At 41.2% G+C, this 15,417-nt stretch overlaps 1 protein-coding gene and 1 non-coding gene across 21 annotated transcripts in view; both read right to left on the bottom strand.

Moving 5' to 3' along the window:
• BCLAF1 (BCL2-associated transcription factor 1) overlaps nucleotides 1-15,417 on the bottom strand; it is a 26,270-nt gene extending 10,853 nt beyond the window's left edge. For 4 of the 20 annotated variants that reach the window (XR_006938746.1, XR_006938747.1, XM_004935713.5 and 1 more), the window contains exons 1-6: nucleotides 14,836-14,902; nucleotides 8,703-8,776; nucleotides 5,641-5,767; nucleotides 3,866-4,771; nucleotides 1,904-2,575; nucleotides 1,622-1,791 (exon numbers count right to left, since the gene is read on the bottom strand). Coding sequence is in view for 18 of the 20 variants with exons in the window: in XM_004935713.5 (XP_004935770.2) it covers nucleotides 1,622-1,791; nucleotides 1,904-2,575; nucleotides 3,866-4,771; nucleotides 5,641-5,744 (1,852 nt within the window). In the remaining 2 variants the exon portion in view is untranslated. Of the gene's footprint in view, nucleotides 1-1,621; nucleotides 1,792-1,903; nucleotides 2,576-3,865; nucleotides 4,772-5,640; nucleotides 5,768-8,702; nucleotides 8,777-9,803; nucleotides 9,943-10,479; nucleotides 14,903-15,266 lie in introns of those variants that run through there. The other 16 variants (XM_015284178.4, XM_040698402.2, XM_004935711.5 and 13 more) reach the window with 12 other exon arrangements.
• On the bottom strand, nucleotides 15,001-15,098 carry MIR6568 (microRNA 6568). The gene has a single exon (NR_105435.2). It is a non-coding gene; the product is annotated as a microRNA 6568 (primary transcript).

The raw sequence follows: 15,417 nt of genomic DNA, 5'->3' as shown, positions 1-15,417 counted from the left end.
CTGTTTGGCATCTGTATCTTTCAACAGCTATTTTACTTTTGTAACATGGATTTTGCCATTTCAAAACACATTCCAGGACCTATTTATAATGAAAAAGAAAACATCACTGGGCATTTTCAGCTCTACATTAATCAAGAGCTGTTCAGACTGGTCGCATCACACCAATAATGAACATAACTTCAAATCGTCAAAATAGTTACTAAATCTGATCATAGACCACAGTAAGTTTGAAATGCATAGAGAAGTTCTCCTTTCAAAAAACAGTCATTACTTTACATATACCAAAAGCTTGACCAGATACTCTGTTAAGCTGTCATATTTAGCAGTTATCTGTTTAACACAAGTCTACAGGAAAAGTCTTCATTTTGTGATCAATATGTAAGAGTTTCAATAATATTTCACCTTCAGCTTACATGTGCCATTTAAGCCAAGCTCTCACTGGATAGAGCCTTTGATCTCTTATCAATAAAATGATTTTCTAGCAATGATTGTTACACTCTAAGCAGGTGTCCCAATAATATTGAGTCTACTATATTAACATAACCTATTACCACTACTGTTTTTTTCTAAGCAATTCAAAACACAGTCATTTGGCCTTAGTTGCCTAGAGTTACTTGAAAAACAAAATAAGACTTGAAAAAACATACCTCTAACACAAAATCTTTCCTGTTCTAAAAGCTAAAGTATCTTTAAAACAATGCACACAGATAGACACACCCAAACTTCTCACCTCATTTAGCATTTTGACATTCCCCTTTTATTTGATGATTTGGTAAGTAACGTTCACCAGCAAATTCTTTCATAGTATATTAAATACAAGAATAAGACAACAGCCTGGTGAAATTTAAGTGAATGCTACAGAAAAAAAAAAAAGAATTTAAAAACACTCTAGATATCCTCACTGGATTTTAAGGAATTATCTATTCTTGAATGAGAAAACTTAGTCAGTATGTGACTTGAATAAAATACACCCACTTTGTCAGGTTTTTCTCCCCACAAGGAAGTGCTTTAATTTTATTATAGTAAGCAACAGGCACTACTGTTAAATTGGAAAACAATTAGCTTATAAACAGTTCAATGGAGATTTACTTAACCCATGCTAAGCCTCTAGAAGTTAGATTCTCATGTCCAACAACACTGTCAAATAAGAATAAAATGAAGCAGTGTATTTTAAGATCATTTAGAGAACCACTTCTTACACGTTGTTAGTTCAAGGTCAAAACCAGCTTTCCAGTAAACATCTGGATATGAGTTCTAAGGTGCTCCAAAAGGAGATGCAATGCTATATGAAGTGGTGAAAAGACATTCAAACAGAATTGAAGAAAAAAGATCAAGCAATTTAGTATGCTTAAGCTTTACCAAAAAAATTTAACAAAGTATGTGCTACTTTGGCTTAAAAATTTAACAAGAAACACAGTACAACTATACTTATGTTCTACACTGCTTGCTTTTTTGATACTTGTTTTGGTGGCTATTATTTCTCTAATTATTATACGCATACCTCAAAGGAAAAGTTCAACTAAACCAAAATTAAGAAGGCTGAAATCTTCCCGTACTACAGACAGCAGTCTTAGCTAACAGTCTCAAATGCTACTGTTGAACGTGTAAATTGAACACATACCTTTGACATGATGAACCAAGGACACTATATGCTGAATAAATGACTCTGACGTGCTTTTGCTGGCCTGTGGCAACTTAATGTGGTCAAAGATGGATCTGAACTCTTGCTCCTTCTTGACGGAATGGACAAGTGTGCTAGCAAGCAGCCTGTCTTTAGTCAAGGAAGCAGGTCTAAAATGCATCAACAACAGAAAAGACACACAAAAAGAAACCACTAGTTTAAATAAAGATGAGTGACACCACAAGCAGGTGGAGAACCACTTTGTCAAGTGGAATAATTTACCTATTGGAATCATCAAGAGGTACTGGTGCCATTTTGAGTTTAACTTCAGGACGATGGGAGTCACTGGCTATCATTTTGATCCTAAGTGGGCTCTCCTCTCTGAAGGTGGATTTTTCTCTCGCATCCAGATTCTTGTGTAGAGGGGGACTGTAATCAAAGAGTTCTTTGAGCTTTTCAGACTTTACCTGCTCAGGTGACTGAGTTTCTTTCTTCATCGTTAGTCTCTCAGAACTCTTGTCTTCTTCCTTGTGCTTATCTTTTGTTGTACTAGGCCTTTCCGCTACATAGCCAGTCTCTTTAGGCTTATAACTTTTCTCATCTCTAAATCCATCGCTCTCTCTATTGCCCTTCATTGTTATTTTAGATTTGTATTTGGTTCCTTCCTCCTCAGCATTCCGGTGAGATGCAGTAGGAAAGTTTTTACCCTGATCTGCCAGGACAGACTTTCTGAACTGTCTGTAATCCTCTGTCTCCTCTGTGTCCTCCCCTTCAGAGTCATTAAACTTCTCTTTCCCAGTCTCTTTATCAACGAAAAAGTCTAAAGTTTCCTGATCCTCCCATTCCCTTTCTCCCTCTGTCCTCCCTTTTTCTGATCCTCTCTCCTTCTGGGCCTCCTTCTCCCTGGTATTACCCCTATCAAGCAGGTATACTCTAGACTCTTCATCTGTGTACCTGTGGATAGCAAAGAAGAGACTGGTAACTCTGGATTGCATTCATTCTGGTTCACTTGCATTCCTCTTTTGTGTCAACCCCGCACCAATAGAAAAAAAAAAAACCACGTTCCACTGAGCCATTCAACTTTAGCAAGTAAATTTCACACACTGTTCATACTGTCACCTATGCACTACTGGAAACATCTGAAGAAAATAATGCCTTTCTGTAGAACATGTAGGAATTCTCCACTAGAGTTTGTAAAAAGTGGTTAGTTTGTTCATTCTAAACTGGTATGCAGCTTCACATACTCTTACATCAGTCTTTTCCCTATCGAAATAATATAAAACTTTGATAACTCAAATATGAATTAATCTGAGAGACAGATGTATGTCCTAACTACATCCACAAATTGATTTTAGCTACTGCTTTGTCAGTACAGTATCTTCACATAGGTCTGACACACATCCACCAGCAGTAGTAAGTCTAACCTCAAGCAAGTCTGACCTTGATTTTTTTTTTCCCCATCTTCTATCAGTATATTTTCACATACTAAAAATCATTGACAGGGTAAATTCATTTAAAAATCATATGGCCATATCTATATTTGTCTATAATTCATTTTTCTAATAAACCCACCAAAATGCAAGGCACGTTAGAAAGAAACAATCTGATGTCGATAAGGTAAGATAACTTTCTTCTTCAGTTACCACTGTATCAAGTATATCAAATATTTTAATAACAAATTTGGAAAAGCATGCATTCCATTGTTCCTTGCATCAGTAGAATTATGTTCCAAGAATACTAAGACCTATCATCCTTCTTAAGTAATGCAAGTCAAGAAAAAGTTGTCACACAGTACCATACAATTAGCAATGAATACTGTCTACATTAACAAATCAATCATAATACAACATCTCGGTTTTCAGACTTTGCATTTCAAATTACATAAAGCATTAAAACATTTCAGTGCTTGAACAGAAGTCAGTGTCAAACAAGCAAGTCTGATCCGTCATTCCAATTAGTATTTTTCTGAGCAGTAAATGGAGTACAGGAAAACGTACCACAAAGGAAAAACACGAAGGAGTTCTACAGGGATACTGGTCCCTGTCTCCACTAATCGCCCAACAAGAACTTGAAGCATCCCAAAGGAGGGTAAAGTTCAATTCTAACCAGACCAAAATTATTAGAAATACTCATCAGTATTTCATATTCCCTTTTCCAAGGCAGAGCGATGATCTTGTAAAAAAAAAAATCCTGTTACAGAAAGTATTTGAAGATGCAGCATTAATTTTATAGTTTAATTCCTACCTTTTCAGAAACTTTCCACCTTTTACAGTTTCCTGTTCCCCGGTCTCAGGATAAAACGAACGTGTTCGAGGCTCCTCACGGGGAGCGCTCTGTGATGGGATTGTCTTTGCAGGGCTTCTCCTCGAAGGGATGTGATGCAATGGGCTATTCTGAGAAGGACTATAACGGCTAGAACCATTTCCAACAGAACCAGAGCCAGACCTCTCAGGACTATGCTGAATGGAATGGGAATGTTGAGGTGTGTCCTTTGCTGAGTGGGCCGTACTAAGCAAAGGGGCATCAGAGCAAGATGAACTCTGACTAGGCGGGGTGGCAATAGAAGGACTGTGGGGTGACCTCGGACTGTTATCATACGCTGAAAGGCCAGGCCAAATGTCGCCGGAAGCTGCTGATGATTTATTAAAATCGTCAAGAGATTCTGATGGGTCATGTTCAAATGTATCTTTCTGTTCGTCTTGTGATTTATTTTTCAAAGGGCTATCTTGCAAAGGAGCCCCTTCAGTTTTCTTTGCCTGCTTTTCCATAGACCCTCGTCTTTTGGAAGAGACAGGTGATTTGCTGTATGGGGATGAAGAACGAGATGAAGAGGACCTTGGGGACCTGGAAGATCTGTAAGATCGACGAGATCTGCTCCGGGACCTCTGTGAAGACACAGACCTTCGCTTTGGACTTCTGGAACGTGAACGGCCACGCCTAGGGCTTCGGGAGTGTCTTCGGTTCCAGACAGGCCTATAACCTCCACGATGGTATCTACCACCTCCTCCTTGGTAATACCCTCTACCTCTTCCTCTGTAACCATAGGGACGTCTCATTCCTCTATTATTTCTGTAATCTCTGCGATAATCTCTAGAATAAACACGATCCCTGCTGCGAGATCGTGAGTATGTCCTTGAACGAGACCTAGAACTAGAATTAAAAAACAAATGTTAACATTTGACAACTGGAGAGAGAAAAAGAAGTGCCTCAAGACTAAATGCTAGATCTCTCTAATGCAGTCAGAACGGTAAAGGAGGCAGAATAACAGTCTTCAAGTAAATTTTGCAGTATAGGAATGCTATCTCATAAGGAAATTTAATAAACACTGATTTTCTAAGGAACTGTGAAACTTAGACTTCAGCATCACATGATTAAGACATTACCAGCCTCAATGGTTTGCTCTGCTGTTTTTTGTTTTTGTTTGTTTGTTTTAAGAGATCACCACCACTCTGGAGCATGGCACTCAGTTCTCCATCCACCACTGTTCACAGCCTGGAACACGACATTAGGTCACCTCCACTTTAATTGAATATATCAGCATATAGTCAGCATCAGCTGATAAGACAGTAAACATTGAATTCTGCCATCTCTTATTAAAGAAGTGGCTATGTCCAATGGCACGAAAGTGAAGGAAAAGACTGGAGGCAACTGAGAAGACACGGTAAAGTTTATCTGCTGAAGCCTTAAGTTACTCCTGACCTGAAAAGGTACACGAGAAAGGCAGAAAAAAAAAACTATCAGGGAAAGAGACAGGACAAAGAAAACGTCATGTGAAAGGGGACAGGAGAATCAAACCAAGAACAAATCAGGAAAAACCATTAGCATTCTGAAACTATACCAAGGTACAGGAAAGATGCAGGAAAAGAGCAGAACAGACAAATTTTAAACAATCAGAAGTTTTAATCAAAGCAGAAACTCATTATTGTCTAAAATCCCAGCCTCATGCAAGCGAAAAATAACTTCCAGACAAAAGTCAATATACAAAAAACAATTTTTCACGTAGTATGACATGAAAATACCTGTATCTCTTTTTTCTAGAGTGTGACCTGGATCTTGACCTAGAGCTGGACTGAGATCTGGACTTGGATCTTGAAGAATGTGATCTAGAGTTAGATCGACCCATTTTTCCCAGTAGATATACTTCTTCTGAGAAGGAAAAACAGTCGAAGAGAGGAGAAAGAGGGATGGAACTATTTAGAGACTGTGTAAATAACGTAAGATATTAATACTCTAAAACAAGAATACTAGAAAGAGGTATAGCACTACCTAAACAGAAGAACTTTAAAGAAAATACATTTATTAGCAACTTAAATCTCAATGTACAACATTTTAAACGAGACTTAACACAACTACAGTGCAAATTGTTTGTTTGAAAAGAAAATATAAAAGGTTTCTCAGGTTTAATTGCAAACTGATCCTGTATAAAAGGAGATAAGTAGGCAATAAAAAAACATTTCTACAAATTAGGACAAGAAATAATGCAAGTCTAGACCATTACACATTTGTGATTTACATCTAAATTAAAACTAAGCTATAACGAAATTTAAAACATTCCATTCATTTTATGTAGTTTGTCATTATGACCATAGAATAGTGGTCAGAACTGTCAAGTACTCCCAGCCCTCCTCCTTCAAATAAAGCCTTTGAAATTTCTGCTTAGACTGGAATCACTGTGTAAAAAGATTTTTATTTTTTTTTACCCAAAGCAACATGTCAAATTCAAGTATAGACTTGAATTGTCTGAGCATTTGTTCATTTCTATTCTGAGACAATTCTATTTTGTTTCTCACAGTATCCTTCTGTACAAAATGTCCAGCACACAGCTAGACCAAAACACGGTACAATAGCAAGCAATCGGCTGATGGGTTAGGCCCAAAGGGTTATACTAAATGGGGTTACAGCAGGCTGGCAGCCAGTCACTAGTGGGGCTCCCCATGACTCTATTTTAGGGCCAGCTCTCTTTAGTGCTCTGAAGTGACTTGGATATAGGACTAGAAGGTGTTTTGCACAAGCTTAATGACAATACTAAACTGGGAGGAGTTACTGATTCCACAGAGGGTGGAGAGGCCTTGCCAAGAAATCTATACAAATCATAGCTGGACAATCACCAACCACATGAACTTTAACAAGAGCAAGTGCCAAATTCTGCACTGGAGAAGGGGTAACTCTGGCCACACAAACAGACTGCGGGATGAGATGCTGGAGAGCAGCCCCACTGAAAGATCTGGGGGTCTTACTGAAACAGCAAGTTGAACATGTGCCCAGGCACTCAGGAAGGTCAAGCATATCCTGGGGTCTATCAAGCACTGTATTTCTAGCAACTCTACACTGCACTGGTGTGGTCTCACCTTGAGTACTGTGTGCAATTCTGGGCACCACAGTACAAAAGGGACATAAAACTATTAGAGAGCATCCAGAGGAGAGCTACAAAGATGGTAAAGGGTCCAGACAGGAAGATGTGTGAGGAGTAGCTGAAGACTCTTGGTTTGCTCAGCCCAGAGTAAAGCAGACAAGAGGGGAGACCTCATGACAGCCTATGGCTTCCTCAAAAGGATAAGCAGAGGAACAGGTACTGATCTCTCTCTGGTGACCAGCAACAGAACCCAAGGGAACAGCATTAAGCTGCGATAAGTGAGGTTGGAGTTGAATATCAGGAAAAGGTTCTTCACTGTAAGGGTGGTCAGAAACTGCAACAGCCTCCTCAGAAAAGTGGTCACAGCACTGAGCTTGCCAGAGTCCAAGAAGCATCTACACAACACACACAGACATATGGCTAATTTTTGGGTGGTCCTGTGTGGAGCCAGGAGTTGGACTCAGTGATCCTTATAGGTCTCTTTCAACTCAGGATATTCTGTGATTCTATAATCTACGACTTCACAAAGTTTCAGTGGAAGTCTAAAATATTCTTAAAAAGCAAGGCATAAACCTTCTAATTTCATTTAATAACAATAATTTTGCCTCATTAACATTTTCTTTTGAGATTCCCAGCTTAAAAAATAATGGGTCACAGGAGAAAAACTGAATGTAAACTGGTGACAATCAACTATTCACATTTTCAGCCCTTAAAATGCTATCTACAATTATTAATCACTAAAAGAAATGGAGGAAAAAGAATCAACTTTTAGCTTTTGTATTGCAAACAAGCATAAAATCCCCAAATTAGCATAATGAAAACATAAGCTCAACACAACAAGCACTTTTTGTTACACTGAATTTTATACATATAGTTGATACATTATCTGAGAAGACATACCGAAAACAAATAAATTGAATTACAGCTTAAAGATAACAAAATCATAGAGATTTCATACACATGTAAGCAAATCCAAAAGAAAAAAAAAAAGACCAACCTTTCCCTATCACTGGTCACTCTTGCCCCATTTAACTTTCCCCCATCACAGTTGCACTGAGTTTGTGCGGCCCCAAAGAGACTAATCTCATCTGAAACTAATCTAGGGAAAATATATATTTCATTATATATATATATATTTTTAAATAATATATAATACAGTTTTAGCCTAAACTAGCTTTCCAATTAACTAAAATTATTTAACTCAGAGAATACATAAGCTGTCCTTCCTAATGGCTCCTTCCATTTAAAGAAAAGTAAACGTAACATACTCAGAAGACTGGTTTTAGTTCTTTGTGTTCAATTAAATGCACAGAAGATGGATTACAATCTCTTATGCTATCTAGTTCATAGACAAGTTTTTAAACAGCTACAAGACATGAAGCATACCAATCTTCCTACAGCAACAGAAAAAGTGTTTTCCTATTAAAAGGAAATTTCAGACCAAACTTTAGATACATAGTAAGTCTACAAAACCTAATCTCAGTTTTAAAGAAGAATGAATATTGGATTTTCCCAGTATAGAACAACATTTGTACATTTGCATTCTTATACATAACAAGTGAATATATGGTACAATAGTTGACCTTTACAGAACATACATTAATCTAAGATTTATACAATTCAGTTTACCACCAGCATAAGCTTTAAGGGAAAAAAAAAAAATCAACCTTTATTTTTAATGGTTGGGTTCAATCAGAGCACTTAAAAATAGAATTAAATTAATCTTACCTCAAGCCACTGGTCTGTGTCAATCAATCAGCTATCTTAAAATTCTCCGTTTATGCTTTCAGCAACACAGATCCCTACAGAATGGGAAAAAAATGACCATGAGAGACAAGTACTTCTACTAAAGGATCATTAACTCCTGCTTAAATGGGTTCAAACATTATACTGTTTATCACGAAAAGGCAACATAAGAAACAGCAAATTTAGTCCTAGACTACTGAAACACACTGAGATTTGGAGCAGCTTATGTGTTAGCCACTACCAAGAGCAAATGTTGCTTCCCTTCCATACATTATCAGTCCTTTGGTCCTGCTTCCAGGGCTGTATAACCTTTAGCCCTTAAACCCTTCATGTACTTCAACGAGAAGGCCTCTGAAAGACACTCAGTGTTCACTCTCATATGGTTAAGTTAACTAACCGACTTAACGAAGATCCAAACAAATGCCAGATCTAGATTATGGGAGAAGACAGCATGCAGTCAAGAAGATGAGGTGACACATTCATGTAAGAGTTTGAACTCCAATACACAGCTTTGCACTTAACTGGAATAATCTTTTTTTTTTTTTCAAAAAAGATATGGGATATGGACTTAGTAAAACAACAGCTTTATTTTTAGATTCCTCTGCAACATTTATACAAGCATTACTCTGTTACAGTTTCCTATATAAAAAGGAAACATGCATGACTTTAAATAACCAGCATTTTTTTTCTCCAAAAATATAACTTGTTTTTGCAGGTAAACAGAAATAAGATATAATTGAGATAATGAACCCACTCTCAAAAGTAAGAGCTTTCACTGGCCTCAACCTTAATTACTTCAAAGCCTTAAGAATATACAAATATATATTCATGAATACGCACTTGTAATCTGACTTGACAGTAAGAAAATTTTCAAATGCCATGAAAGTGACTCAGAATTTTGTCCCTGTTCAATACAGACAGGCTGGACCTCCTAGAAATTCTGCATTTCAGCAACATGGTCGTTAAAGCCAAAGACATTAACTGTTCCTAAATCACACTTGTAGATGAAGGAAAAATTGAAAACACCTGAACAAAAAAAGCAGCACTTGTTTTGATAAACCCTGCTATCAAAATTCCACTTACCATTCACTAGTAGTGACCAAGATATTTCCAATTTTTACAAAATATATGCTTTAACAAGATAAAGTTTTTACTTCTCATCATCAGCAAGCATGAGTCTCTGAAGGAGCACAGTAGTGTATCGGACCATTTCAGATCTTGTCTAGACAAAAGGTGAGATGGCATTAGCTAGCAAAGGTTAATTAAAGCATTCTTACACAGAAAAATTAATACAAACTTCAGCTAAGCGGTTGAAGGTCAGTGGTAGGTTTTAAAATCAGTATTTACTACATTTCAATGTTACCTCTACATTCAAGTTTTAATAACAACCGGCTGGTGCTAACTGAAATCAGAATCCTAGCTCAGACAAGTTTTCGCATCACCCACTGGATATACCATGACTACTCTTTCTGCCAAGGACTTGGAAATAGAAGAATGTTGAATAGAAAACCTTAAATACTGAACAGAAAATCTCAACTACTTTCAGTTTTGCTTCCATTTAATTGTTACAGGCAAATGCTTGGCATGCAAAAAATCTTTTTCCAAAGAACTTTCATACATAGGAGCAGAAATGAAAAGACTGTTTAGAATTCTTTTTTTTAAATAAAGGTTTGCCTATGTATATATTCTTACAATGTACAAGAATTAAAAGATTTGATTCACCTCTATTACAGGGAATTTGAAAAACAGTGGTACATACAGAGTTACATCACCAGCAGCCTCTTCCTGGGGACTCTCCTGTCCCCACTGTCACAGCCTGAAGTCACAACATCACGTCAGGTAACACAATGAAAAAGAGATGCTATACACATCACATTTCTAAGCAGTAACATCAATCCACAAATCAAAAGACCAGCTGTCTCTCTTACTTGGATGCATTAAGCTTATCTCTTGACCAGTCTCAGAAGAGACCCAGAGGTTGCAAAGCTGTGTGTGAAGAACGTGATGCAAGATGCCTATTAATGAGCATTTAAAGAAGGAGCCACAACTGCAAGAAACACAATCTACATCTAAAACACCAACGCTGTTATGTGTACGGTTCTGGCAAATCAAGCTTCTCTTCCCCTTCCTTTCTGCCCTAAATGTGGGAAAAATCGATGCTAAACTCTCAAGCATTTCATCACGGTGTCAGAAGAGAGCTGGCTATTACAAAGGAAGCTTCTGTAGCTCCACAACGTTAAGTCAGAACAAGCTGGCACTACTCGTGTAAAGAAACAGTCCCGTCTCTCCTGTTGTCTAGTAACTCACATTCCTGATGGTTTTCTCCTTTATGCCAGCACAAGTATTTGCACAGCCACACTGTGAACTGGACCAGAAAGCATATGGACCATGTGATTAGTTTCAATACAAGTGATTTTTCAGCACAGCTCACGACACATTTGGGTTGTGACATTCGGGACGTGACAGGTAAGCTGCAATAGCCCCCACTCAGGACTGCTTCCTTTGGCAACAGTGCAATCCTAAGGCTGCCCTGAAACAGCTTCGGAAGGCAGCAACAAACCTGGATCTTAACCTTTTTAACAGTACTTACAAGCAGAGTACTGTTAAAGAAAACATATTACCAAACCTTGACACAGCCAACTGCACATTCTTCAAGAAACGGATACTGAGTCACATTAATGATCAAAGTCAGTAAGTTTCTTAATGTAACAGCAGTATATACAGGTGCCTTAAATCCTTCTCAGCCACCAAGCAAAAACAAGATATGCCAGAGCATCAGCAACACTATCATGAGGAAGTAGATGTCACTTCATTTTTCTTACAAACATGCCAAATACTTAAGGATAAAAACCTGTTTCCAATTCCCTTTAAATAATTTTATGAGCCCTTCTCACTACAGCAGTGTTAAAGGTTTCTGCAGATACTGCAGACACTACATATTTGCTAAACACACTAATTCACAAATTCTACACCATATGGAAGCTTAAATAGGTATTTTAGATTAGTTATCCAAATTTATACTAGCAAAACACTGCTCCCTCTCAGCTGTATTATTTTAGCTATCTTATACTTATTTAATAGCCATTATTACTCATTTAAGTATTACTTGAAAGCTATGAATATGATTTAAGTAAAAAATCTTGTTAAAGTAATTCACAAGCTGTTGTCAAAATGCATTTTCATTCAGATTCAAGCTTCAAAAGAAAGAGGATTATACAACAAGAACCAGGGGATAAGACAGCCCTCAAGAAATCCTACAGAATTTCTAATAGTTCTCCATTATACATATGCTAAATTAAAGAGAAGTCGGTCTTATTAGGACAGCAATGTAAGGCTCCTATTCAGTGCTTGCCTATCTGCCATAAAATAACCATGTGTTCTTATCCATTCTCTACCGTCCCTTATTTTAAATGTCCCCAAGTTTAACTGCATCGCATCACAAACAAGAGCAGAACACAATTCATTAGCAATTGTAAACCTGTACCACCTGGATAATCACTGCCTACGATTCTACAAATACTACTGAAATACCACAACAAATTTAACCAAACTACCTCAGGCTGTACAAATGAGAGCTAGGGAACACATTTTCTTCCTACTTCATTTTTTTTTTCCTACCGTTTCTATCATCAACCATTTCCTACCTTTCCTATCATCTTCGTAACGCTTGCATGATTACAAAAACTGAATGGACCCACACAAAAAAATTACAGCATAAACATTCAACTGAAACAGTCAAATAGAACATTTGCGTAAAAACGATTCCTACTTTATTCATTTTTAGTAGAAAACTACAGAAAGTGTATGTAAAATTCGTTAAAAACCAATCTGCAAGTAGAAGCAAGAGCAGCTCTGTAGAATAACCGTATGATTGATAGCTGCTCTATTACGTAAAACTATAGGCAAACATAACCACGTTTCTCTTCTAACTAAAAACACCAAAATCTAAATGATTATTTCCATAAATTTTGTCAAAACAGAAACAAAACAACAAGAGAACTGCTGCTATTTTGTTGGGCTTGGGTTTTTTTTTTTTGTTTTGTTTTGTTTGTTTGCTTAATGAGACTGTTCCATTCTCCCCCTTTAAGAATGGTTTCTACAATCTCTTTACAATAGTCTGCTGACACAAAGGGCCGTCCTCCCCCTCCTGACTCCAAAGACTGATTTTCACAGAGGTACCCGGTGAGCCGAACTGCTTCAGAATAATAAGACTCAGGAAAGACAAAGCTGACTTTAGAGCCACATCACCTTCCAGATCCAGCTTACCACAAGGCTGGGTGAGGGCCAATGCCAGCACAATGGCCAAGACAACAAGGCACCTCTTCCGAATACGTTTGGGAAAAACTTTCCCAACAGACTGAATAGAGTCTTACATTCTTCAGTAGTTTCCCTTACCTACTTCCACTACACATAAACAAACCCCAAACGCTCTCCGGCATTCCGCAAGCTCATACACCACAAGTGCTCCTTCACAACCAGCCGGAGTCGAATCCACCTCAATAAGCATAAGCCAGCTGCAAACAACAGCTCCCTGCTGCTAACTCAAATTGCTTTAAGTTTTCTGCATCTCCCAGTGCAACAGGATCTTCCCCACTGTACGCGTGCCCTGCCGCGTCCCCAAGCAAGGCAGACAAAGCCTTCACCTGGGCGACTGTTGGGAGGCAGCTCCACAGAAGCTTTACTCCAGCCACAGTCAGCTCAGGAGAGAGCCAGCCACCCTCCAAGCATTGATACATGTAACACACTAAAACTCTTCCTGCCACTAAGCACTGCTGTCACTCAACACCAGAAGGGATGAGTGGGAGGAAGCAACTCTTCCCCCCTCGCCACTAGAAGCTGCGCGCTCGAAGTGCACTCTATGCCAGAATCTCTGTCCCTTCTTACTTATCCCCTTTGTTTAATGCAACAAGAAGTACAAGAAGGAAAACAGCTAGACGGTATTTTCCCGGGACCCCATGCTCTAAATCAACCCTTTCCAAACTGAGAACAATTATTCTGAGAGATGTTTTTTATATACCTACAACAAGCCAACCATTACTCAATCTCAAATAGCTACATAAGCGACTGTTTGCATGCGGAGCACTCCTTTGTTTTGCATGCCCCTGGGTCCTCCTGTAGGAAAATTTAACTGTTAGAGCAAAACTTTGATCTTTGTGATAAAGGAGTGACGAGTTGTAGCGAGGTGTTACAGGATCGCCACTACAGGCAAAACAAGAAGCTGATTTCTTTATGAAAACTAAAGGTTCCAAAGCAAACAATAAATAAAAGAGCCTGCAGCAGTGGTATTCCACAGCGTGATAGAGCTGGGGACTTAACAGCCCCTCTCAGGGAGGGGCACAAACCAGCAGCGAGGGGTCGGATGGAGATTTCCACGCAGGGCAGCGAAGGCCCAGCAAGGGAGCAGCAGTACAGCATTAAGACATTAAGACACAGGGGCCTGAACAGCTTTCAGGCCTGAGAAGTTCCTGCCGCAGGCCCAGGGCCAACCGCACGCAGGGCAGCATCTCCTCGCTCCGGCACCCTTACTCCCCGCGAAGGCAGCAGAGCAGCAGCCCATCCCCGTGACCAACGCTGCTCGGCGACCCCTCGAGCTTATCTCCCCCAGGAAGGGCGGAAAGGGCCGTGGAGCCGGCCGAAGGGGTGCGGGCGCACCGAGAAAGGCCGCGCTCCGCAGCCGGCTTAGGGCGGCCTAACGAGCCCGGAGCAGCCCCGGGCCGCTGCCCTCCCTCCCCATCTCTACCTTAGCTCCCGAGGCGCCGCGCAGGCTCGGGGCAGAGCGCCGCCGGCTGGGCCCGACTCCCGCAGGAAGCGGCGGCTGTGGTGCGGCCCGGCCCCTCCTCCCCGGGGCGGTTGGCGCCGCCGCCTCAGGGCCTGGGGCGCGGGGGCGGCGCGGCGGATAATGGCTGCGGCGCGCGGAGGTCACGCGGCGGGGGAAGGGCGGGACGGCACCGCACGGCGGAGGGGGGGAGGGGAGAACGGAGCGGCGGCCGCGCGCGCGTGGGGGGAGGGGCCGCCCCTCAGCCTCCCCTTCCCCGCGGCAGAGTACGGCCGCCAGCACGCAGTCAGCGTCCCGCCAAGCCTCGCCGCAGCCCCTTCCCCTCCGCCCCTTCCTCACCTGGCGGGCGGAACTCCCGGCGGCCCCGCTCCCTTATGGCAGCTCGTCGGCCATTTCCCGTCTCGCCGAAGGAAGAGACGCGGGGCCCACGGGGAAAAAAGAATCAACCACCATAGAGAGCGGAGGGACGACCGCCGCCTCGGGGCGCGTCACTTCCGCTCGGCGTGGGGTGGTGCCGGCACCGCCAACCGCCCGGGCGCCATCTTGGTTGTGGGTAGCCGGCCGCAAGCAAGATGGCGGCCGCGGGGTGGGCGGGCAGGCGGGGAGGCTGCGGCCCGGGGGCAGTATGGGTGGGCCCTGCCCTAGTGTCCCCCCCCAGCCCCGTCCGCGGCCCAGGGAGCGTTGTGCGATGAGAGCCTTTGTTTCCTCCCGCCGTCGCCTTTTGTCCTCTCCTTCCGTGGGGGGTGGTGTGATAGTCCCGGCGTGGTTACCTGCTGGGGAGGGAGCGCGTCCTTCCACGGGCGCAGCGTGAAGGGGGCTGAGGGCAAAGCGGGGCTCGGCCTGCGGATCACAATCAGGAGGCATTGGCGATGCTCCGCGCAGCGGGAAGGAGCTCGCCGAGCAGCAGCGCTTTACTGCAGC

The sequence above is a fragment of the Gallus gallus genome, chromosome 3 (assembly GCF_016699485.2).
Source record: "Gallus gallus isolate bGalGal1 chromosome 3, bGalGal1.mat.broiler.GRCg7b, whole genome shotgun sequence".
NCBI lineage: Eukaryota > Metazoa > Chordata > Aves > Galliformes > Phasianidae > Gallus > Gallus gallus.
The sequence above is the reverse complement of the archived record's forward strand: the minus strand, read 5'-3'. Positions and strand labels throughout refer to the sequence as shown.